This window comes from Pan troglodytes, chromosome 4 (genome assembly GCF_028858775.2).
Source record: "Pan troglodytes isolate AG18354 chromosome 4, NHGRI_mPanTro3-v2.0_pri, whole genome shotgun sequence".
NCBI classification, from domain to species: domain Eukaryota; kingdom Metazoa; phylum Chordata; class Mammalia; order Primates; family Hominidae; genus Pan; species Pan troglodytes.
Window position 1 is genome coordinate 21,506,842 of NC_072402.2, and position 25,665 is coordinate 21,532,506.

Genomic DNA, 25,665 nt, shown 5'->3' on the forward strand with positions numbered 1-25,665 from the left:
ATCTACCAATATGTGAATAAACAGACTGTAACATATCCATGGAGTAGACTACTACTCAGCAACAAAAAGGAATGAACTGCTGATATACACAAAATGGATGAATCTTAATAATACTGTACTAGCGAAATGAAGCTATATCAAAGCAGTATTTAAGTATGATCCCATTCATAAGGACCTCTTAAAAAGTATACATCTAGTCTATAGTGATAAAAAGGAAATTAGTGGTTGCCTGGTGTTGGTGGTACAGAACTAAATGTTCAAGGACACAAGAGAACATTATAGGATAATGTACATGTAACAGATCTTGATTATAGTGAGGGTAACATGGGTGCATCAATTTGTCCAAACTCATCAAAATATACCCTTAATTTGTGTGCATTTTATTGATTATAAATTACATTTAACTAAGAGACAAAAACACTCCCCACCCTCTTGCCATAAAAAAAAGTAACAGCAGTCTTAGAATACAGTTTACCCAATAAAAAAGCTTTTAAAAATATACCAAGGACAAAATGAAATAAAATTATGATGAAAACAGTATGAATAATGAAGACAGCACTACATAAACCCAGAATGATGCTTTTGTGATAATACCAAAAGTCTAAAAGTGCTTCAAAACTAGAAACAAAAAACTCCCAATTAGTTTTCCTTTTTTGTTTTGCTTGAGTTGGCCAAAAGGAATAACATGGAAAGTAAAATAGAGATATCCAGAATAATCTAAAACAATATTGTAAAGTAGATTTTGTTCTATTAAAGACACATAAGTCTAAACGAGCATAATGGCTTACCTAGGAGATTGGAGTAAATCACCATGGCTCATTTGGGCTAATAATTGCAAAAAAATACAGAAAGTACTCATGCAAATCAAAATTATTTTCTCATTAATTGCTTTAGCTTTTATGTAATCACATCCTACCTTATAAGAGAATCACTTCGCTTATCAGTTCTAATAAGGAGGACAACTTTCCATCTGTGGAAGGCTCCTGGAGCACCAGTGCGTTTCAGTTCTTCACGCCATCTTTTAGGTGCAGATTGCATTTGAGGTGAATAACGGGAATCTTTTTCAATTTTATATCCCCATTCATAAATTGTTTCATCAAGCCATCTGCCACTTTTGGCACTATGAATTATATAGTCCTTGGTTAGTATCCACTTTCCTAGAAAGCAAATGAGCTGTCAGTCACAAAGGAATTTTGGTTCTGATAAATGATAAACAATAAAGATCAAATATAAAAGTCAACCTTTTTCAAGATAAGACTCTTAAGCTACGCTGCTAACATTATCTTTGAACTATGCATTTTGGGGAAATTTTTTGATAGTAAGAGGCTTATCACTGAACATTGTATGTAATATTTTCCATGACAAATAATTATAATTCTAAATATAATTCCATAGCTATAATTTAGTTATAATTATAGTTTCATTTAAATATAATTCTAAATTACAATTTTATAATTCTAAACATAAATCTAAAGCTTTAAAATCCAAAATAAAATGTGGTATTACTGGAATTATTATTACTATCATTATTCACTATTTTGGGTTAGATTTATATTCTTCCTCCTATGCTAACAGCTTTTCCAATATTGTTCACGGCATTATTACTCTGTAAAACAAATTTACTGAGTTAAAAGAATTTTTCAGGTCATTTTATAACAATTCTTTTTTTTTCTTAAGAGATGAGATCTCGCTACGTTGCCCAGGCTGGTCTTAAACTCCTTGGCACAAGTGATCCTTTTGCCTTGGCCTCCCAAAGTGCTAGGATTACAGGCATGAGCCTCCGCACCCAACCAACAGTTTCTTTATCTGGGCATCAATGATCTTTTTGAACATTATGGACAATGTATGTTTTCATTTGTAAAGTTAAAAACGAATGCAAGTGTTTTCCTTGTAAGTTAATCCAAAAAGGATAAATTCACCCAAGTTACATATGCTTCTTTTTTTGCAATCAGTAGACTAATGATACGTCAGATCAATCACAGTAGAGAAAGCTATAAAATACAAAACGATAGAGGAGAAGACTAAGTCTTAATTTGGGTCTATAGTATTTAATATCTTAGAAAAATAAAATAGTATGACCATTGCTTCATAATATGGATAGAAGCAGCAGAGAGAACAAAAGCACTGCCTATATCAAATGACAGATCAAAGAAAACTTGACTGAAAACAGCTGAGACTTTAACAAAAGCTTAAGATTTTGACATTTTGTGCCAGTCTTTTCATTACTTTATTTTTTTTTTTGTCTTAAACAAAACACACTAAATCCTTGTTGAGGTAAATATTTCTGCCTATTTAATACATTTTTCATGTGTTACAAAATTTTACTTAGAAGAGTAATAAGCCAAAAAATATATTAAATATTTTCAAAAAATATCAGAAAAACACATTTAGGTTTGATATGTAAATATGTTATCTCTCCAGAGACTAAAATACTTTTGCTTTAACACGAAGATTTTTTAAAAGTTGGGGGAAGACAGTTAACTTACCTGCCGCACAAGCTGCTAAAAATTTTTCACTCTTACATAGGCGTTCAGCTATAAGATGTGTACAATTTTTGTATTTCTGGAGGGAAAAATCCACATCAAGAAATGTTACTAAAGTAAGACTGCCTTTATGACACATCCTTTTTATTGCTACAATATCAAGAAGGCATTTTATCATTCTTAGGCCAGTATTTGAATTCTAGTTATTTTTCAAATATATCTTGAACATTTTGGTAAGTTTCTTACCTCACTCTTAATAAAAGTGCAATCTAGTTTTAAAAGTAATTTGACTAGCGCTTCTTTTTCTTCCATCTTAAATCCTGTCATCTGGATGATATGCTTTGGGGCACCATCTTCCATCTAACAAATACAAACATACAGAAGATAATGTGTGTTAAAGATATTATTCACAAGGTTGACATTATTTTTTCTTAACTATGAGTACTAAAAATAAACTATTAAACATACAATGAATTAAAGATGTTAGGCATAGCTGTTAAAACAATGTTAAAATTACTTATATATGATAGAAACTAGTTTTAAAAGTTATCTTCTCAAAATGTGGCCTTAAGTGAGGGTTTTCTTTCTGATTTGAACATTGAAAGTCTGGATTAATACATTACTTGACACTAAAACACATTGATGAATAAATATACTTCTTCAGAAAATGATAGAATGTTATACAAATACTGGCATAATAATGTTATACAAGCTTCATTTAAAAAGTATTGTTGGCCTGGGTGTAATGGCTCACGCTTGTAATCCCAGCACTTTGGGAGGCCGAGGCCGGTGGATCACGAGGTCAGGAAATCTAGACCAGCCTGGCCAACATGGTGAAACCCTGCCTCTACTAAAAATATAAAAATTAGCTAGGTGTGGTGGCAGGTGCTTGTAATCTCTGCTACTCAGGAGGCTGAGACAGGAGAATTGCTTGAACCCGGGACGCAGTGGTTGCAGTGAGCCAAGATCATGCCACTGCACTCCAGCCTGGGTGACAGAGCAAGACTCCATCTCAAAAATAAATAAACAAATAAATAAAGTATTGTTGGCCAGGAGCGGTGGCTCACGCCTGTAATCCCAGCACTTTCTTTGGGAGGCCGAGGCGGGCAGATTACCTGAGGTCAGGAGTTCGAGACCAGCCTGACCAACATGGTGAAACTCCGTCTCCATTAAAAATACAAAATTAGCCCAGCGTGGCGGCACGTCTGTAATCCCAGCTACTCGGGAGGCTGAGGCAGGAAAATCGCTTGAACCCGGGAGGCAGAGGTTGCCATGAGCCGAGATCACGCGATTGCACTCCAGCCTGGGCAATAAGAGTGAAACTCCGTCTCAAAAAAAAAAAAGTTCTGTTTTTCGCTAAGAGCTTTTGAAACCTACAGACAATGAAACAATCAGATTTTATACTCCACAGAGACTTTAAAGTCTCTGTGGACACATATTAAATATGTATACGTTACTGGAGAAGTTAATAGAACTCATGGTCCCACAGCATTTAGTAAAGTGGGTACACATAATAATCCTAGATCCTATTTGCAATCCATATTTCTTAACTTTGCTATATATATATATATATATATATATATATGTTAATTTCATCATTTACAAGGTAGACTGAAAAAATCACTTTTTTGAAAAAATCACTTTTTAAAAAAAATCTAAGTTTATTTTCATAGGGACCTTAATCCATATTTTAATGTAGTTCACAAAAAGTACTTTGTGTTTAGGGAGTACATAACTCACAGAATTTCTCATCAGAATACAATTCTGTTTGTTTACATGAAGTTGAACTGGAGAACTAGACAGCGTCTTAGAGAAAAATCTCAATCTTTTCACAGACAAGGAAAGCAGGGACTAGAGAAATTAGGGCAATTTTTCATTTTTCTAACAATTTTGTCACCATAACTGTGGGTTATTAATATTTAACTAATGTCATAGCTAGAATAACAACAGTAGCTGTTTTCATCAATTAAAGAAACAATGACTTCTTTCAATACAATTACAAGTAAACTTTAAAAACTGTGACGATTTGAGCCCAGGACTAATAGCACGCAACTGGTGAAGTGAGAAATGTTCTTCACAGAGAGTCTATTTCTAAAGACATGTAAATGTAATATATATACATTTATTTAAAGGTTGAGATTCATTTAAGAGTAAAAATTGAAAGAAAGTCTCAATATAATCTAAAGCATTACTCAGAAGTGAACTTTTATTTCCTTGCTTATAGTTTTGAAGAGGAGAAGTTCAGCTAGGGTAACTGCACTCTTGGTTTTTCTCTACCCTTCATCACTCCCCATTTCGTTGGAGAAGCTCCTTGAGACAACTAAATGGATGTGCTTTGCTCAGTGTATCTGCATATTTGCAAAGAAGGTCCATATCGATGCTTTCTGACACATCCTAAGGAGCTGCCAGTAGTAGTCCTGCACTGCCTGTGTGGGTAAGTCAATTCAGAGGTTATGTACTAAGAAGCACACTATGGTTCCATATCAAAACCATCTCCTTCTTGCAGAAGGATGCAGGAAAAACAAACCAAAACAAAAACCATCATCTCCTTCAAAACAATGTTTACTCAATAAAAAAGCTGGTATTTCAACCTCAATTTATCTGATTTTTGCATTTCTCAACTGGCTGCAAAAGGGGCAAAGAGGTACAATGTATTTTAACCCTCTAAAACTCAGATACAGAACATAAGAAAGTACCTTAAAGATAAGGCTCTCCAATGAAATAAATGCTTTTTAAAAAAAGTTACAGGGATTTGGTCTAGTCAGTATAAAATTTTTAAGTGCACATAATAGGGATTGGTCTCTTATGAAAAATTAATCATATACACGAAACACTATCATCAGTAAATAAATCAAGCTTCTTGTATAAGGAACCCTTTACTGTATTAATCATCCAATTACTTTTTTTTTTTTTTTTTTTGAGATGGAGTCTCACTCTGTCACCCAGGCTGGAGTGCAATGGCGTGATCTCGGCTCAGTGCAAGTTCCGCCTCCTGGGTTCACGCCATTCTCCTGCCTCAGCCTCCTGAGTAGCTGGGACTACAGGCGCCCGCCACCAGGCCTGGCTTTTTTTTTGTATTTTTAGTAGAGACAGGGTTTCACCGTGTTAGCCAGGATGGTCTCGATCTCCCGACCTTGTGATCTGCCTGCCTCAGCCTCCCAAGTGCTGGGATTACAAGCGTGAGCCACCGCGCCCGACCTAATCATACAATTTTTTAAAACCATTTACATGGGTTAATTAATGTAGCTCTTGAATGTTAATAACCATTAACAATATGGACCAGCAATACATAAAAACTATGAAGAATATGCTGTTGTTAGAAATAATAATGATTTAGTCTGATGCAGAACACATATGAACACACACAAAAAAGCCACATTTGGATTATAAAACAAATGTCCATAACTAGGGAGAAATGCTTTCATTATTTCTAGGGAATTATTTTTTTAAATCCTTTAAGCAAATTTCCTTTAGAAAATGATAGGTCTTGGCCGGGCATGGTGGCTCATGCCTGTAATCCCAGCACTTTGGGAAGCCAAGGTGGGTGGATCACCTGAGGTCAGGAGTTCGAGACCAGCCTGGCCAACATGGTGAAACCCCGTCTCTACTAAAATACAAAAATTAGCCAGGTGTGGTGGCAGGTGCCTGTAATCCCAGCTACTCGGGAGGCTGAGGCAGAAGAATTGCTTGAACCCAGGAGGCAGAGGTTGCAGTGAGCCAAGACCACACCATTGCACTCTAGCCTGGGCGACAGAGCGAGACTCTGTCTCAAAAAATAAATAAATAAATAAAATTAAAAAATAAAAAGAAAATGATAGGTCTTTTTAGAAATGCTGGACAAGTGAAATCCAATATATCTGTGAATATCATCTTGGTATTCAATCAATACTTGTTTTTATCTAATTGGTTTTATCAAAAACCACTGTTATCAGAGTTTTTTATTGTTTAATTTTTTTTTTATTTTTTTTTTTGAGACGGAGTATCGCTCTGTCGCCCAGGCTGGAGTACAGTGGCACAATCTCAGCTCACTGCAAGCTCCGCTTCCCGGGTTCACGCCATTCTCCTGCCTCAGCCTCCTGAGTAGCTGGGACTACAGGCACCCACCACCAGCCTGGCTAATTTTTTTATTTTTTGTCTTTTTAGTAGAGATGGGGTTTCACTGTGTTATCCAGGATGGTCTCGATCTCCTGACCTTGTGATCCGCCTGCCTCGGCCTCCCAAAGCGCTGGGATTACAGGCATGAGCCACCCACCCAGCCGAGGAATACAAGTTTTAAACACATATGCTTTTCCTACTACTTGTATATTTTTAATGTATTTTAGAGTTTCAAGGTCTATTTAATGGCTATTTCAGGAATATTGCCAAAGAAGTCTGAGTGGTTTTAAAAAGTCTAAAATCTTGCCTGACTATTCTAAAAATTGACGTATAAAAACTAATGTTAAATAATCAGAATATACAAAAAATAATAAAAAAAATTGGTATAACACTGTTACCCAAAAGTTTCATTTAAAGCTTGTCCTTTAAATTTTATTATTCTGCTTCCTCAGAATTAAACAAGTTATACAGAAATAAACATATACTATGTTGCTGTTTCCAGATCATGTTAATAGCTATTTTACAATTTGATTATTAATAAGGTAACATTTTAATGTATTTTGTATAATGTAATAGTTTAATAATGTATAAATTATTAAATTATTTGGATTTACTGGAGTTAGTGTGTAAAGCAGTTTTCATCTTAAACCATATGGTCTTTATAATAAAATAAATATGATGGAAATGACCCACTTTGTATATTTAACAGCATTTTCTGTCAAAGCAAGAGCCCATAGTAAAATGAAAATAGGACTAACTGCATAATAGCAGAAATCAGGAAAGCCTTTTAAAGCAATTTATTTCCTTTGAAAATGATTAAATATGAAACTGAAATTAAACATGCGGAGGAAAGGGAAGTAGGAAACAAAGGTGAAAAAACAGAATGTCCTGATTCAAACATTATCCATAAAATAAGGATATGTTTAAAGACAAATCAGAATACAGGACATTCTAGTCACAAATTTATCAGAAAAACTGAGCTACTAGCTAAACTTTAACAGAATCAGGAATCCCAGTGATGGCCCAAAATAACTAGCACAGTTTTGTAACAGTTTTCTACAATAAAATTATCTACTTGAAACAACAGTTTATAATACATTTAGCAATGCTTTTTTACAGCACATGATATGACAAGTGAATGACCTGTATTACAGGATCTAATTCATGCAGTTACACAGGAAAACTATATATGTAGGAATAGATATAAACATATATAGATATACTGATTGATTTATTAATAAAATTCATGGTTTGATGGTTCTTTCTGACCCTGCAGGATTAAGAATACAATAAACCTGATATGTCAATGAGGCCAAAAAGAGCACTATAATTGGTTTAATATATATCAATAACCCAGACAATTAAAAATCCTTTAAAGTACAGTCAAGTTTAGTGTAAGTGATATGTCTGAGGTAGGGAGGATCAAGAGCTAACTTCTAGAAGTCTTGCAGCACAAGAAGGAAAGTAAATATACCATAATATAATTGTACCAGTGGTTATTTCTAGAAAAATTATAGATCTTTCTAGAACTAATAGGGGGTGTTCCTTGGAGCACTCATACAGAAGATACTATCTTAACACCAAAAAAAAGGAGGGAAAAAAAAAGCAAAAAAGAGAGCATGACTTTTGACAGTTAAGTTTTATTTTTACTGTCAAAAAAATTAAAATTATATGACATTCTTGGTTATGAGAAAATGTCCTTTTGTAGTAATTATTAAAATCTTATCTATAATTAACAAAAATTAGTTACTTACCTTGAACAATAAAATACAACTAAGGAGACAATGACTGTAAACAGAGTTGGCCTTTATGCATAGCAAGCAACTGTCTCTGTGGTACGGACTTTCCCAAAATATCTCCCACATGGGCCTATTCTTGATGCCTGAAATTCCTTTGTAGTTGGTGCCAGTCCAAAATGCAAAGAAAACTTATAGAACTCTTCATCTTAATTAAGAACACTATTTATTATAAACTAGCTTTTTAGGTTCTTTGAATTCTTTATAATGTAACACATAGCTGGAACATGTTTGAAGAACATGTTGAAAATTGAGCTCAGAGACAAGGAAAGACAGGAATACAGATATGAATACAAAAGTCTGGTTTGAGAGGCAAGATGAAAGAGCAGGGTACAACCCTTGGGAAAAAGCGGAAGGTGCTACAAAAATGAGAGACAGGGATGCATAAATGGGGTTTTGTAAGGAAAATAAGGATAAACTTTTCCCTACTCTACATTATATAGGGCTGGTTTCTTTTATAACCAGCCCTACCCATAAAAGAGAAGTAATCTTAGAAATAAATTGTATGGTATCATTAGCTAAAATAAATATTTAAGACTTAATAAAAAATCTTTGATTTATATATTTATATTTAAGAACGAAAGTTTTCCCCCCAAAATAACCTTTACAGACTTGTCTTTCAATTTTAACATGCACTTATTATAGAAAATTTGAAAAATATTACAAAGTATATAGAAAGATTAAAATCATCTCTAATCCCTTCAGCCTGTAATACCATTGTTAACACTGGGGAGGGATGTTGACTTTTAGGTTTTATCTGAGTGTGAAAAATATATATAACAAAATTTGGATATTACATTGTTTCATATCTTCATTTTTATGTAATGTTATATTGTGATCATTTTTCCATGCCACAATACTCTTCATGGTTTTAAGGTCACGATGAAAACTAGTGGTTTCTCAGTGTTTGTTATTTTGGTGAATTCTTTTGATTTTAAACCTACTTTTACAGCAAACTAAGGAAAATTATTTGAAACTCCCCTCATCTGAAAAGCATATACCAAGCACTGAATGCAGTCAAGATTCTTGCTCTGAATTAAACAGTCTGAAAAATTTTCATTTCTCTTATTCAAAACATTTAACTGGGAAAGTAAACAAATAACTGTTAAAACTGAAAAGGGTCCAAGTGTTGGATCTCTGTTTGAACCAATATTGCAAAAGGCAGACACATGTCACAGTACTTATACTGTGTGTGTAAAATACTGTTTGACGTTTAACTACAAGTGGCGTTTAGAAATTCTGGCCCCTTTAGGCCTAGGAGCCAAATTAGGCCCTTGGTTTAATATCATTCAGCTGGCCTTCAGACTTTTTTTTTTTTAAAGACACAGTGTCTATTTCCTGCCCCATCCTTCAAAGATAGGAGAGATGCACACGCACGTGTGTGTGTGTGTGTGTGTGTGTATAAATATTAATTATTTGACAGAAGCATCCAGTGATGAGACTTGAGGGCTGTTCTTACTTCCATAGCATTATTTGGGAAAGAAGCAGTAATTAGTCCCTCTGATGACAAATTTAGCACTAGAAGGAAGAAACAGAACAAGCACCAAAGTGAATATGGTGAGAAAAAAATGAGAAGCTTAGGAGGACATACGGCGATGTCCAATCTATCCAATACTGTACAAGGCACAGGCTGGGCAGATGTTAATTTCGGGATGAAGGAGTCCTTAAGGAAGCAAGTTGGTCAAGAGAGGAAAGGTTCAGAAAAAGAATAGGTGGACAGTAGGTATCGGTTAGCCATAGAAGTCAAATGTGCTTTGGTATCCTAGGAAATTTGGTTTACTTAGAAGGAAGACCATACGTCTAAGGTTGAACAAGCAGGATTTAATTTTTATGGAGGACCTACTGTGGTTTATACCACAGTATATATGTTAGCTCATTTCCTTCTTCACAACATAAGTGCTATTTATTTTTCTTGTGCAGATGAGGATACTGGGAAATCGGAGTGATTAAGAAACTACTTCAAGGGTACACAGCTAGTAAATGGTAAAAACAAGATGCACATATAAGTCTTTCTGCAAAAACTGTATGTCTTTTCTACAATACCAAGGTGAATTAAATTTCAGAACTTAGTCTAATACTTTTAACCACATTATAATTTCATAAAGCAATCTACTTTCAGCTAACACAAAAGAAAGATACATTAAGTGAAAGAACAGTACAAAGGTGGGAAGACATTTAGAACAGCAATATCACTGAAAAAATTTAAACATAATTATAAATTATTTTCAGTAAAATAATAGTGCCTAAAATTTCAAAGCATTTCTAGAAACAATCTAAAGAGTGCTCTTTTTGTCTAATGAGAAACAAAGTTTTCATTATTTTCCTCTCAAAAGTGATTTGGTATCAATCATTAGAGTAATTCATATGAGTAAGTCTTTCTTCCTCCTCAAAATAACCAGACAGTGTATTTTAAATTTCAAAGTAATTTTGATAGAAAGTATGAATTAAGTGAACTTAAAAGTTCCAGGGTTATTTTACTTTTAAGCAGTAACATGCCCTTATAAGGTGAAAAACAGTACATAGTACATTATACAGATATATTTTCTATTAGAATATTCAAAGAGTCAACTACAAGAGTAACAGATGATGTCTCATTTTAGTTACATTCTTGAGAGAATTCGTTTTGTTTAGGGTTTATTATTCAAAGCCAACACAGAATTTTTTATTTTACTTTCTAAAAAAGTTTTCTTTAAATGGTGAAAACCCTACTTTAGGGTAATATAATCAAGATACATATAATAAGGAAAGTACTAATAAATAAAAGCTATAGTATTGGTTTCCCAAAACGCAATGTTTTTGAACATCAGTGGAAACTGTGGATGCTTATTATGAAATCTTCAGTTCTGAATTTTGATTATGAAAAGTAACCACATTTGATCATCTTTTCAATGACTTTCACGTGATCCACGCTTTATGCTTTAGGGAAGCAAGAAAATGTTAGGTTATATAATTCAATTTTACTTAATAACGCATAATAAAATCTGGATTTAGAAAACAGAATAGGGGTTTATTTGCAGTACTGAAGGTTCGCTGTCTTTACAATAAAATTGACTTAAACATTCGAGTATTTGAACATCCTAGTTCCTTTAAATTAAGAATACTCAAGAGTTACCCGGTGGCTCACGCCTGTAATCCCAGCACTTTGGGAGGCCGAGGCGAGCGGAACACTTGAGATCAGGAGTTCGAGACCAGCCTGGACAGCATGGTGAAACCCTGTCTCTATTAAAAATACAAAACATTAGTCGGGCGTGGTGTCGCGCACCTGTAATCCCAGCTACTCGGGAGGCTGAGATAGGAGAATTGCTTGAACCTGGGAGCCGGAGGTTGCAGTGAGCCGATATGGCGCCACTGCACTCCAGCCTGGGCAACAGAGCAAGGCTCTGTCAAAGAAAGAAAGAAAGCAAAGGAAGGAAGGAAAGGTAAGAAAAGAAAATAAAGAAATATACTCTTTTATATAAATTCACCTCATACTAGCAACTTATGTATTGAACACCTGTAATATACGTAATCAAACTTTCCAATAGAGAACATCTTGCACATCCACAGGTATTTCCAAGTATTGAGGCACAACGGAATAACATAAACCAAAAAGTCCACAAGGTGCATTGTCTGTCACACATAAATTGTAAATTCAGTTCAAATGTTCATTCCCAATATTTCAACAACAACAACAAAATTTTTTAATAAAGTCATTCGTCAAAAAAGAGGCTGGCGCCTCCAAAATCAAGCTCCATCTAACTCCTGAGTCAAATAATGATATGAAGTACCCGAGACGGACCAATTTTTTTTTTTTTTTTTGTCAATATTTAATCTGAGGCTTTGGAAGTGGAAGAAATCTTAAAATAGCCACTTAGTCTTGTTTCCAGCCTTCAGGCAGCTGAAATATAAACCCCAGGAACACAGACCCTCCCTTCAGGGAAAAGTGTATGTGTGTATGTTTGTGTTTAAAGGCCTATAGCAGTCAGAGATAGGATCACTGCCGTTTCAGCAATTAAAAAAAAAAATTCTACTAGAGAGGAAAGAATGACACAATTTTCTTCGTCACAGGAAAGTGGGCCTGGGGTATCCCAGCCACCTTCGCAGACGCTAAGTTATGGAAAGCAGCCAAAATTCTGGTATCAGGATGAGGCGTCCCCATGGGTTCTATGGAAACGAGAGACGCGGGGGGCCTAACGCCTTCCGGGCGGCGGGCCGAGCTGCAGAGCTGCGCAAGCAGAAGCGGGGGAAGCGGCTCAGCCCAGTACTGCAGAGGGGCGCTCGGTGGCAGTCCCCGCAGCGGCACGGGCGAAGCGTCGCGGGGTCTGCAGCTGCAGCCCACCAACTCCGGCGCCGAGCGCGAAGTCGGGAGAGCTGGAACGAATTGCAGCTGGAGAAAGCGCGAGAGCCAGACACCGCTGCCGCTCACCCCAGCCGCTTCCTTCCTAGCCTCACAGCCGGGAGGCAGAAACTTCCTGGAGGTACCGCCCGGGGAAGAAACATCCCCACAGAGACAGAATACACTGTGTCTTCCTAGCTGAGCCCCTTTACCTTCCCGGTGTCTGGGATGCTTCCTTCGGTGGCAACGGCGGCAGGGGCGACGACTGCCGCTGCAGCACTCAACTGCTTCACTAATCCGGGCTCTAGGAAATAATTTCCCGCCGCGCGCTAGGCAGCCCCGGAAGCGATAGTACCATTTCCGGGTGGTTGTCAGTGACGCTCCGGAGCCGTCTCCAGGGTGGTAATACCTGGTGCAGAGCTTGAGTCTGGCCAGCGGGTCAGGCTCTTCCTAGATCAGCACCGGAGGTGGAAGACTGGTAAGTGATTTTACTGGGTTTTCTCCTGCGCCTGATATTAATGGCTGGCCGGGGCTCTTTGCAGCATTATGGCCAGCCCGAGAAGTGAGTGGGCGAGGGTGGAACCAGAAGGAGTCCCCATCAAACCCCGTGGCGCTTGACACCCAATGCAGCTGGAGAAGGCCCTGGGATCCCGGCTTACCGTCTTATCCACTCGTAAAATCTGTCTCCGACTTGGAACTCGACCTCGGGTCACCAAGTGTCCCTGGGCGAGGCCGAAGACACCGTGTACCGTGACTCGGCGTTGTGCCGAGTTTCTCTACCAATGATCAACGAGTTTCCTATCTCCCATTGGCAGCGTTTGGCCACTCTCGATTCCTGAGTACTGTGTCCGTAGTTCTGGGGTGCCGTGCCTGGAAGGCAGGAGGTTGGCTGAAGAAGACATCTCTTACAAACATTTAGGAAGTGAGATGGGGAGGTTCCTTCCTGATTTAGAATTAATTGAAGGTTCCTCCCGCCATTTGAATTGGATGAGAAGAACGGTCTTTGTTTTCATGGCTGAGACATAAGAGAACAAGCTTGTAGTTTCATGCTTGGGCATTAGATGCATTTTTGGAAAGCAGTGATCAGTAAGTAGCTGTGCTTTCAAAAAGGAATGCTTGCGTTCTGCTCCAGGCTTTGTCGATAATGAAGGATTCAGGAGAATTTTGGATGGAGGTCTGAGGTAGCCAGAATAGTTGTAAAGAGAAATTGCTTCCGACAAAGGGATAATGTGAGGAAAGGTGCTCATTTAAGATTTGAAAGATGTGATGTAGTGAACCTTGGCGACTTCTCTTAAGTAATGCAATTTCTTAGGTAACTAGTTTTCACTTGCCACCTTATATTTAGATAATTACCTCCCCACCAACCCCCGTAAAAGGCAGCTGACTGTTATTTTTTCAAAACAGTCAGTTCCCGAAAGAGTTGTAGGTACTATTGCATTTTTTTTTATGGGTATGCTCCTCATACCCATAAAAACATTTTCTTTATCGGAGCATACCGATAAAGAAAAACGCAATATGTTCAATTCAAGGCCCCTGTTAACACCAGGCCAGTGTCTTCTTAACCTTTTGAGAGTAATGCAACAAACCATATTTAGGACAGCACATTGATTTTCTGGCCTTGTTGGTTAATAATTCAACAAACTTATAATCGCCCCATTAATCCCAATCTTGACATTTTGTTGAATCTTGTATTTTTTCTTTATTTCTCCAGTTGAAAGTATTATAAATTACTTCAGGGATATTATGTATTATATCTGTACAGCAACTAGTTTTTAGAGGCAGTGATTTCTCTCTATGAATTGCTCTTGAATGTAGCCAATCATTAATACTTACCCCAAGTAGATACTGTCTGCCAGGCACTTTACATTTATTATTTTATTTAATGTTTAATAAAAAAAGAAAATCACAAAAATTGTATTATTTCTATTTTGCAAAACATTTTATACTGAGACCCAAAGAGGTTGTGATTTTCCATAAATTATACAATTAAATGGCACAATTAAAATTTGAATCCAGTCTACCTGACTCTAAATTTTGGCTCTTTTTACTGTGCTCTATACCTTTATAAGTAAACATAACAGTATCATTATTTTCACTCCAGGTAAAAATGGATAGATAGTATGTCACATTTAGAAATCAAGTGGATAGCAAAACTTGAGGATAAAAGGGACTTAAGGGATGTGTTCATCCCCATAAGGTAATTTTGACATCTAAATAATGCAGTTTCTTTAGTGCCTTTATCCTTGGCCAGTTTTATTATCCTAATTCAAACAAATGCCTATACTGTACATTAGCATAACACTTGGGGCAAATGCAGAAGATCTGGAGACCATCAGCAAGCATATTGGTGACTGAGTCCAGAGTATCAGCTAACTATCTCTTTAGACAGCTTTTCACACACACATTTGTATACATGTATATTTGTGTGTGCGTGTGTGTGTGTGTGTGTGTAGGGAGAAAGAATGAGTAAATGAGCACAAATTCATAAAATTCAACTTTGTAATGATTTATAAGGAATTATTAGCAAAACTGTGCTGTTCCACTCACGTAACCCTCAAACAGATGGGGATTATCACATAGTTTCGGGAATATGCTTTATTAAACCTGCCCACCCCAATACCCAATTCTATATAGAGAAACAGAAATAGCCTAATTTTCAGAGAATTTACAAAAATTTAGTTGAAATGACCAATACTAGAAATGACATAGACGTTAATTCTAAAGAATATCCTGTTTTACAACTGTATAGGTATAGCTAGCCTGAAATACTAATGTGCATTTGATTACATTGCATTGACTTGTAGGCAGATCCCGTAGGCAGATCTCAGGGATATTTTGCTATCAAATTTCAGTGCTTATGAAGGTTGGGATTATGTCTGTTTTGTTCGTCATCTCAAACCCAGCATCTAGCACTGTGCCTGGCGTGTAATAGAAGCTCAATAAATAAGTCAGGAACCATGACTCATGACTGTAATCCCAATACTTTGGGAGGCTAAGGCAAGAGGATTTGAATCCAGATCCTCTAAATTTTGGCTCTTTTTACTATGTTCTATACTTCCTTTAATAAATAAACATAGGTCACAGTGAACTATGATCATACTACTGCACTCTAGCCTGTACAACAGAGTAAGACCCTATCTCTAAAAAATAAAAAATAAGCATTTATTGAATGAATGATTCCTTTTTAAAATGTTATTTATCCACTGAGAAGTATTTGTACATTTTTTAAAGGATTTACCACATAAATAAATATTTATTTTTACTCACCTTGCCCCTGAAATACAGTGTCCACTCCACACTCATTCATAAAAGGCAATGTGCTGTCCTGCAAAGAAGACTGGACTGTGAGACAGGAGATGAGAGAATATCTAATATTTTTCTGTGTTTATTCTCTGCTATTCAGTGTTAAATTACTCCTTACAGCACAGTGGGTAAGTATTATTATCCTCCTTTTACAGATGCTAAAACTGAGGCAAAGATAAGCTTTGTAAATTGTCCTAGGTTACACATAGTCATTAAACACAGCTATGATTTGAATGAAGGCCTCTGATCCCAAAAGCGATAATCTTAACCACTTTGCTAGCCTCCAGTTGAATTTTTAATCCTGGTTCAGCTGCTAAATGTGTGCAAAAGCTCTGGGTATCATGTTTCTCATCTATAACATATAGGAGTTTGATGGATTATATTATCTGTAAGGTCCCTCCTACCTCAAAAATCCTCTGACTTTAGTTGACTCCTAAGTATTATTTGAATATAGCAGTTCTGGAGTGCCAGAAAGCCCTCATCAATTTTGATGTGTTTTATGTAAGCTTTTATATGTGTTCACGTCTTCCACATTGGTGGACACACAATCATGTTTTTGCAATAGGAAGAATAGAGTTAAAAAAATCACAGCCATGCTTTTTTTTTTTTTTTTACCAGCTATGACACTAATAAGTCACTGAACCTTTGTGAGCTTATGTTTTCATATGTAAAATGGATCCATAGGATTTCTGTGAGCGTTAAGTGGGTTGACCTATAAAGCCTCAAACATGTTGTCTGATACACAATTGCTGATAAATAAATATTGATTCTTTTTCTTGCTCAGTCTTGCAAGGATAAAAGATTAGTGGATATAAAAAATGCTTTATAAATTAGACAAAGGTGAAGAATATTTTCACTTACAGTCTACTAGGAGAGAGAAAGTTATATAAACAAATAATTATATGTAGGGCAATTTACATACATCATTGAACACAAAACATGGGAATGCAAAGAAAAGAGATTTTTTTTTTTTTCCAGGAGGGCAGATGAGGAAAGACCTCATAAAAAAGGTAATATTGAGTTTGTGCCGTATAGGATGGAAAGGATTTTGGCAGGGGAACAAGAGGGACAAGTGTTCTACTGGAAGATGCAAAGGTGTCAGAAAACAGAAATAGTACCTAGGTCACTTTGGATATGTAAGATGGATGAAGGCTGGTAATAAAGCTAAGGTAAAAAGCTGAGTTTAGGACAAGCTGTAGATAACTGTGGGCAAGTTAAAGATGTTAGGCTTTTAACAATAAGCAATAATCTGTGTGTATAACTAGGATGGGGTGGAGGATGGAGTTGGCATTTGTTTTCTTTGTTATGGAAAAATGCCCATTTGTTACAGAAACATTAGAGTGTACAAATATGCCAAAAAGGAAAGAGAAAGGAAGAGTGGCCCATGACCCCACCACTCAGAAATAACTTATGATTTTTCTCTGTATTACAGATTTGCATATATGTGCTTTTAAAATAAAAATGAAATAATACTGTCTATATTGTCTTGTGACCTGCTTTTTTCAATGTGCTATACCATGAATTTTTCCATGTCAATAAATTTGCTTCTATAAAATAATATTTAGGGCCTGTATGCTATTCAATTTTATGAATATGTTATAACTTTTAAACTGACTTCTTTCTGTTAAGTAATAGTACAATAAAGGTTTTTATAGTAAAATATTTAGACATATTCATATCTATTTTCTTATTACAATTTGTAGAAGGAGAAATGGTGACCCACAGGATATGAACACATAATACATACATGTATTGCCATATTAATCAAATTTTTAATTTAAACTTGGTGCAAAATTCATAAGGTATGAAAGGGTATATAATGAGGCATTAGCCTCCCTCTCACCTCGTTGTCCTCCTGACTCACAGCTAGCCCTTATAGCACCTTGTATGATTAGAAAAGGGCACCCCCTTCTGGAGGATCCATAACTCTTGGATATACGCTGTGTAACTGATGCTACTTTTGTAAGGATTGGAAAAAGGCATCTTTTTCTCTGTGGCAACAGCCCTGCAGGGACACATGGCTGGGCCAACAAAGTATGGGTTGGATTCAGCCCTTACTCACCTCCCTAGATTGAGTACTTTTATGACAGGTACTGCACCTGGCCTTTTTGACTATTTACTTTCTAAAAGCCAACACTAAAGCCAAATGCAGACTTTGTTAAAATACAGAAGACAAGATTGGCCGGCGCAGTGACTCATGCCTGTAACCCCAGCACTTTGGGAGGCCAATGCGGGCGGATCTCTTGAGACAAGGAGTCCGAGACCAGCCTGACCTACATGGTAAAACACCATCTCTACCAAAAAAATACAAAAATTAGCTGGGTGTGGTCGTGGGCACCTGTAATCCCAGCTACTCCTGGAGTCTAAGGCAAGAGAATCACTTGAACCCGGGTGGTGGATGTTGCAGTGAACCGAGATCATGTCACCGCACTCCAACCTGGGTGACAGAGTGAAAGATTCTCTCTCAAAAAAATACAGAGGACAAGGTCAAACTTTAGTGCACCCCTTGAAATACATACATCCCATATAAAAAGTTTTAGCAACTATAAAAGTTCAAAACGAGACAATGTCATTTTGACTAATTAGGCAATGCAGTATAATGTAAACAACTGAATTCAGAGAGGACCTGGGGTTGAGCTTAAACTCATGAACATATAATGATAGCCTTGAAGAAGTTACTTAAATTCCCTGAGCCACAATTTCTTCATCTGTAAAGTGGTAATACTATCAACTTTACTAGGATTAAATGTAATACTGTGTGTAAGTACACAAGCATCACAAAAAAATTATTAAGGTCTCTTGTTTTGTTTTTAATAAACTCACTGTTTTAAAATAGAGTCTGTGGCTCTAACTATGAAGTCAAACAGACTTGGATTTGAATCCCAACTCTGTCACAGTTGTGTGACAGTCACAGTTGTGTGACTGTCACAGTTGTGTGACTGTCACAGTTGTGTGACAGTGTGTAAGTTACTTTTCCAGTGTTTCATTATTTGTAAAATGGGAATGATGATGTCTTCATAGGCCTTTTGTGAAGATTAAATAAAATAATGCATGTATAGAGTTTAATATGGTGCCTGGTGTAGTAAGGCACTTTATTTGTTCAAATTCTCCAAAAAGCAGATGCCAAGAGGAGGTAAGATGTACAAGATGTTTATTGGGGAGACTGCTTGTGAAGAATAAAGGAGAGCGAGAGTAGGAAAGAAATGCCTTCAGGCCTCAATGCACGTCTGACAGCCTAAAAAGAAGAGAAGGAAGGAAGAAAGAAGAGTTGAGTAAGAATATCAAAGTGCTACACTCTTCTAAGAAAGCTTCAATTAGGCCAGTGCAGAGTCCGAAAGCCAAAGTCATGTATTAGAGGAATCCCATGTTGCCACGGTATTCAATGTTAGGTATTAGTAAAAATGATCAACAGTTGTCATCTGCGAAAACTTACAAATACATTTGGATTTCAAATCTTGAATTTTACTCCCTGTCCCACCCCCTCCTGCCCTCAAGAAAAGTACAATCCCTACTGCCAGACATTGATACTAACATTTGGGTCATATGTTCTTACACTATCTTCTTATATTTTATAATACAGTTTTGTTAGCCAGAACAGTTAGGAATCAAAACATCTGTTCCCAGTAACAGTTTAGAAATGCAAACATTAGCTAAACAACTGATTTTTGGCATCATGTGGTTAAACACACTATTGTCTAAATTTCTAAATTCAGGTAGCCTATAAATATAGTGTAAATCTTTTTTTGTTTGTTTGTTTTTTTCTGAGACAGGGTCTCACTCTGTCACCCAGCCTGGAATACAGTGGTACATCACAGCTCACTGCAACCTTGAATTCCTGGGCTCAAGGGATCCTCCCACCTCAGCCTCCCAAGTAGCTGGGGCTACAGGTATGCACCACTATGTAAAAAAAATTTTTAATTTTTTTGTGGAGACAGGGTCTCACTGTGTTGCCCAACCTGGTCTCAAACTCCTGTACTGAAGCAATCCTCCTGCCTTGGCCTCCCAAAGTGCTGGGATTACAGGCATGAGGCACCATGCCCAGCCTCATGCCTGTAATCCCAGCACTTTGGGATCCATGGTTAGAATATTAGCCTAAAACTTGAATGTCTATTTGCATCTTTACCAAAGATACCTCTGTAGCCACAAAGGCAAAAATATAGTTTCATAGGATCCTTCCCCCCAGCCCCCACCACCTTTTTGTCATTTTTAATAAGTAAACGTAGAGATCCATAAGTTTAGTGCTTTTCAAATGGCAGGTTATAAGCCATCAATTTGGTGAGTCATAGCCTGTATTTTTGTTTCAGATACATGGTGGTTTCAGGATTGGGGATATAAAATGTATTTGTTATTGGGAAACACAGCTGAATTTGAAAACAACTGATTTAGATTAACTATCATACACGAGGAAATGAAGATTAAAGAGGCGATTTAACATAATGGATAACTCAGGAAACATGTGACTTGAACCAGAGGCTAGGTCTTAAGAATCTAAATTTAGGGCTTTTTCTTTTTATCATGCTTCCTGGAAAAGGCTTCTTTTTTGTGCTATTAGTAGGGCATACAGTTATTCCAGTTGGGTGATATGATAGTGCTTTTCTGTCACTTTTGTTTTTTGTTTGCTAAGATTTACTAAAAGACACTTCCCTGACTTTAGCCATGGTGTATCAGGGAGGTTGTATAGCTGCAGTTGTTTCTAGCAACCAGCAGTCATGCCACACCACCAGTTTACTGTCCATTTTCCTTCCAGGGAGCACAGCTAATTCAACACTTTAAGGAGTTTAAACTGAGCAGTGATAGAAACTCATTTTGAAGAGCGTTATACTGATGAGGTCTGAATTTTTGTAATATAGACGAGTATTTTGTGCTTCATTGTGTCATGACTTTTTTTTATTTTTATTTTTTATATATATATATATATATTTTTTTTTTTTTTTTTTTTTTTTTTTGCAGATAGAGTCTCGCTCTGTCACCCAGGCTGGAGTGCAGTGGAAGTATCTCGGCTCACTGCAACCTCCGCCTCCCAGGTTCAAGCAATTCTCCTGTCTCAGCCTCCCGAGTAGCTGGGACTACAGGCACACAGTCCACACCCAGCTAATTTTTTTTGTATTTTAGTAGAGACAGGGTTTCACCACGTTGCCCAGGCTGGTCTTGAACTCTGAGCTCAGGCAATCTGCCTGCCTCAGCCTCCCAAAGTGCTAGGATTACAGGTGTGAGCCACCGTGCCCAGCCCTATGTCATGACTTTTCTTTTCTTTTTCTTTTTCTTTTTTTTTTTTTTTTTGAGACAGTCTTGCTCTGTCACCCAGGCTGGAAGGCTGGAATCCAGTGGCGCAATCTCAGCTCACTGCAACCTCCACCTCCCAGGTTCAAGCAATTCTTGTTGTCTCAGCCTCCGGAGTAGCTGGGATTACAGGCATGTGCCACCATGCCCAGCTAATTTTTGTATTTTTAGTAGAGATGGGGTTTCACCATGTTGGGCAGGCTGGTCTCGAACTCCTGACCTCAAGTGATCCACTCACCTTGGCCTCCCAAAGTGCTGGTATTACAGATGTGAGCCACCATGCCCAGCTGTCATGACATTTCTTTACCCGTCTTCCTTGACTTTTCAAACTTTAGCTCATCAAATAGTTTTCATTTTAAAAATGCAAGTTTTGTGTATAATCACATAACAATGTATTCCTTTAAATTTTTTCAGATATATAATTCTTTCCTTCTCTAGCATATATTCATGCTAGCCATCAGAAATGCTCATGGCAGTTCAGTTCTTCCAAGGTGATCCAGTCTGTCCTCTACTGTTAAGAGCTTTCACTGGGAAGGAATTTAGGAGTGGGGCTGGCTGTAAATGGGGACCTTCTAGGCTCTGTTTCTATGTTGCTTTCTTTTCTTTCTTTTTTGAGATGAAATCTGGCTCTCTTGCCCAGGCTGGAGTGCAGTGGCACAATCTTGGCTGACTGCAACCTCCACCTTCCAGGTTCAAGCGATTCTCCTGCCTCGGCCTCCCACCCCTGCCTCAGCCTCCCGTAGGCTCAGTTTATATGTTGCTTTCTGTACTCTGGTATCTTTTAGTGCTGCCAGTGCTTATTCTTTTGATTAACTTTACTTGGTAATTATCTTTCTAGGGCTTTCTCGTTTGTCTAACTCAGCAGTTATCAAACTTTTGGTCTCAGTAATCTTAAAAATTACTGAAGACCTCTTTTATACTCTTAAAAATTACTGAAGACCTCAGAAAGTTTCTATTTATGTAATTATATCTACTTATATTTTTTGTATTATAAATTAAAATGAAATACTTTTGAAAATATTTAAACAAACCACTACATGTTAACATAAACAGCTTTTAAAAAAAGCTATATTTTTCAAAACAAAAATTTTAGTGGAAGAGTGGTATTGTTTTATATTTTGCAATGTCTCTTCAATGTCTGGCTTAATAAAAGAGAGCTGAATTTCAGATCTGCTCCTGCATTCAGTCTTTGGTGATATATGTTTTGGTTGAAGTAATAAGCAAAATCCAACCTTACACATGTATGTAGTTGGAAAAGAAGAGAGTTATTTAAATGGCTTTTTCAGATAATTGTGAATATTCTTTTTTGATCACCAAAATTTAACAAGTGGAATTTTATTAAAATTTAGTTGCAATGTAGAATCTGAAATCATATCAGTTTATTTTTGATACACTATTACTTTAAAAATCCCTTGGTCTATTTTGTACTTTGAATAAATCTTTTACAAATTCATAATTCTGTTACATAATATACCAGCCTTTTGGAAAATATTGATTCATTGAGGTATGCTGATTTTCCAAATCTTAATAGATTTCATTATACAACGTTAAAAATTCCCATTAGTTAATATCACCAGTAGTCTCATCAGGAGACTCTTGTAGTATTGGAAAACTGTCCATCTGACAGTATACAAATTTTCCAAAATTCTAATTTTTGCTTGGAAAGCTCAAATTTTGTCATTGGCAACAAATATGGTCTGATGTTTTCATTGAAGTTACAGCCCAATTTGATTAATTTTGAGAAAATATGTAGTGTATACAAAGGTTAATCAAAGTATTAATACTAATTTTTGGCCAGGTGCAGTGGCTCAGGCCTGTAATCCCAGTACTTTGGGAGGCAGAGATGGGTAGATCACTTGAGGTCAAGAATTCAAGAACAGCCTGGCCAACAGGGTGAAACCCCATCTCTAAAAAAAAAATATATATATATGTGTGTGTGTGTGTGTGTGTGTGTGTGTGTGTATATATATATATACACATATACACACACACACACACACACACACACACATATACACACAAAATTAGCCAGGTGTGGTGGCACACACCTGTAGTCCCAGTTACTTGGGAGGCTGAGGCATGAGAATCACTTGAACTTGGGAGGTAGAGGTTGCAGTGAGCAGATATTGCAACACTGCACTCCCTCCTAGGCAACAGAGTGAGACTCTATCTCAATAAATAAATAAACAAATAAATAAATAAAAATAAAAGTAATTTTTACTTCCTATCGAAGACATAAGCAAACCTGGCATTATTGCGAGTGTGTAATGGTGAAAAAAATACAATGAGTACTGTGGTAGGCAGGATAGTGGCCCCCATGAGATACCTACATCCTAATATGTAGAACCTGAGACTATGTTATGTTACATGGCCAAGGGGAATTAAGGTTACAAATGGAATTAAGGTTGCCAGTCAGTTTACCTTAATATAGTGAGATTATCTTGGATTATCCAAGTTGTCTCAATGTAATTACAAGGGTTCTCAAAAGTGGAAGAGGGAGGAGAAAAAGAAATCTGAATAATGCAGTGGGAAAAAGACTCAATCCATATAGCTAGCTAGAAAATGGAGGAAGTGGGCCACAAGTCAAGGAATGAGGGCAGCCTCTAAAGCTGTAACATACAAAAGAAACAATGATTTATCCCCAAAATCTCCAAAAAGGAATGAAGCTCCGCTCACTACTTGATCTTAGCTTTGTGAGGCCTGTTTCAGACTTCTGACCTAGACAACTGTAAGATAATAATTTTGTGTTTTTATGCCGATAAATTTGTGGTGATTTATTATAGCAGCAATAGAAAGCTAATATAACTTCTTGTTTTTTCTTTGTTTGTTTGTTTTGGAGATGGACACTTGCTGTGTCACCCAGGGTAGAAGGCAGTGGCATTATCTTGGCTCACTACAACCTCCGTCTCGTGGATTCAAGCTATTCTCCTGCCTCCGCCTCCTGAGTAGCTGGGATTATAGGTACCTGCCACCAGGCACAGCTAATTTTTGTATTTTTAGTAGAGGCAAGGTTTCACCATGTTGGCCAGGCTGGTCTTGAACTCCTGACCTCAGGTGATCCACCTGCCTCAGCCTCCCAAAGTGTTGGGATTACAGGCATGAGCCACCGCACCCAGCCTGATTTCCTAAAGTGTCACAGATTTTGCACTTTTAGTGCAAATGTCAATATAGCAAAAATGACATATAATGTTTTGTTGTTATAAAAATAGTTTTGACCTTGCACACCACCTGAAGGAGTATCAGGACTCCTTCAGAAGTTTGTAGATTATACTTTGGGATCTCGTATATAACTTCATACTTTCTTTGTGCCAGCCACTAGCCTGGGAAATGGGATATAAAAGTTAAGAAGGTATGGTCTTGTTTTAAGAAGATTATATAGTCTAGTGGTTGAGAAAGTGATATGGTTTGGACATTTGTCCCCTCCTATTGGGAGGTGTTTGGATCATGGTGGCAGGTCCCTCATGAATGGCTTGGTGCCCTCCATGTAGTAATGAATTCACTTGAGAGCTGGTTGTTTAAAAGAGACTGGTACCTCCTCCTGTTTCTTGACCCCTCTCTTGCATGTGATACACAGGTTCTTGCTTTGCCCTCTGCCATGACTGTAAGCCTCCTGAGGCCTCACCAGAAGCTGAGCAGTTGCTGGCACTGTGCTTGTACAGCCTGCAGAACCACGAGCCCCCACTTTAATATGTTTGTTTGTTTTTTTCTGGTAAATTTCTTTAAGTTCCTTTAGATGCTGAATATTAGATCTTTGTCAGATACATAGTTTCCAAATATTTTCTCCCATTCTGTAGGTTATCTGTTTACTCTATTGATAGTTTCTTTGTCAAAAATCACATAGTTGTAGATATGCGGCCTTATTTCTGATATGGGCTCCCCATTCTGTTCCTTTGGTCTGTGTGCCTGTTTTTGTACCAATACCAAGTTGTTTTGGTCACTGTTGCCTTGTAGTGTAGTTTGAAGTTAGGTAACACCGTTCCTCCAGCTTTGTTGTTTTTGTTTAGGATTACCTTGGTTATTCAGGCTCTTTTTTAGTTCCATATAAGTTTTAAAATAATTTGTTCTAGTTCTGTGAAGAATGTCATTGGTGGTTTGATAGGAATAGCATTGAATCTATAAATTACTTTGGGCAATGTAGCCATTTTAATGATATTGATTCTTTCTATCCATGAGCATGGGATGTTTTTCCATTTGTTTGTGTTTTCTCTAATTTCTTTGAGGAGTGTTTTGTAATTCTCATTGTAGAGATCTTTCACCTCCTTGGTTAACTGTATTTTTAGGTATTTTATTTTTGTGGCATTTGTGAATGGGATGGCCTTTCTGATTTGGCTCTCAGTTTGGTTGTTGTTGGTATATAGGAATGCTAGTGATTTTTGTATGATTTTGTATCCTG

At 37.0% G+C, this 25,665-nt stretch overlaps 2 protein-coding genes across 46 annotated transcripts in view; one reads left to right on the forward strand and one right to left on the reverse strand.

Annotated features, from left to right (window-relative positions):
* The window catches only part of SLF1 (SMC5-SMC6 complex localization factor 1), a 77,857-nt gene extending 64,319 nt beyond the window's left edge, over window positions 1-13,538 (reverse strand). For 2 of the 4 annotated variants that reach the window (XM_054684984.2, XM_054684982.2), the window contains exons 1-4: window positions 13,349-13,538; window positions 2,730-2,843; window positions 2,487-2,562; window positions 917-1,157 (exon numbers count right to left, since the gene is read on the reverse strand). In XM_054684984.2, coding sequence (XP_054540959.1) covers window positions 917-1,157; window positions 2,487-2,562; window positions 2,730-2,843 — 431 coding nt within the window. In that variant the 5' untranslated portion in view covers window positions 13,349-13,538. Of the gene's footprint in view, window positions 1-916; window positions 1,158-2,486; window positions 2,563-2,729; window positions 2,844-12,901; window positions 13,019-13,348 lie in introns of those variants that run through there. The other 2 variants (XM_054684983.2, XM_024356912.3) reach the window with 1 other exon arrangement.
* KIAA0825 overlaps window positions 13,021-25,665 on the forward strand; it is a 462,961-nt gene continuing 450,316 nt past the window's right edge. For 15 of the 42 annotated variants that reach the window (XR_010156851.1, XR_010156852.1, XM_063810211.1 and 12 more), the window contains exons 1-2: window positions 13,021-13,167; window positions 19,763-19,879. The gene's annotated coding sequence lies outside the window, so the exon portion shown is untranslated. Of the gene's footprint in view, window positions 13,168-19,109; window positions 19,260-19,758; window positions 19,880-25,665 lie in introns of those variants that run through there. The other 27 variants (XM_063810208.1, XM_063810223.1, XM_063810215.1 and 24 more) reach the window with 14 other exon arrangements.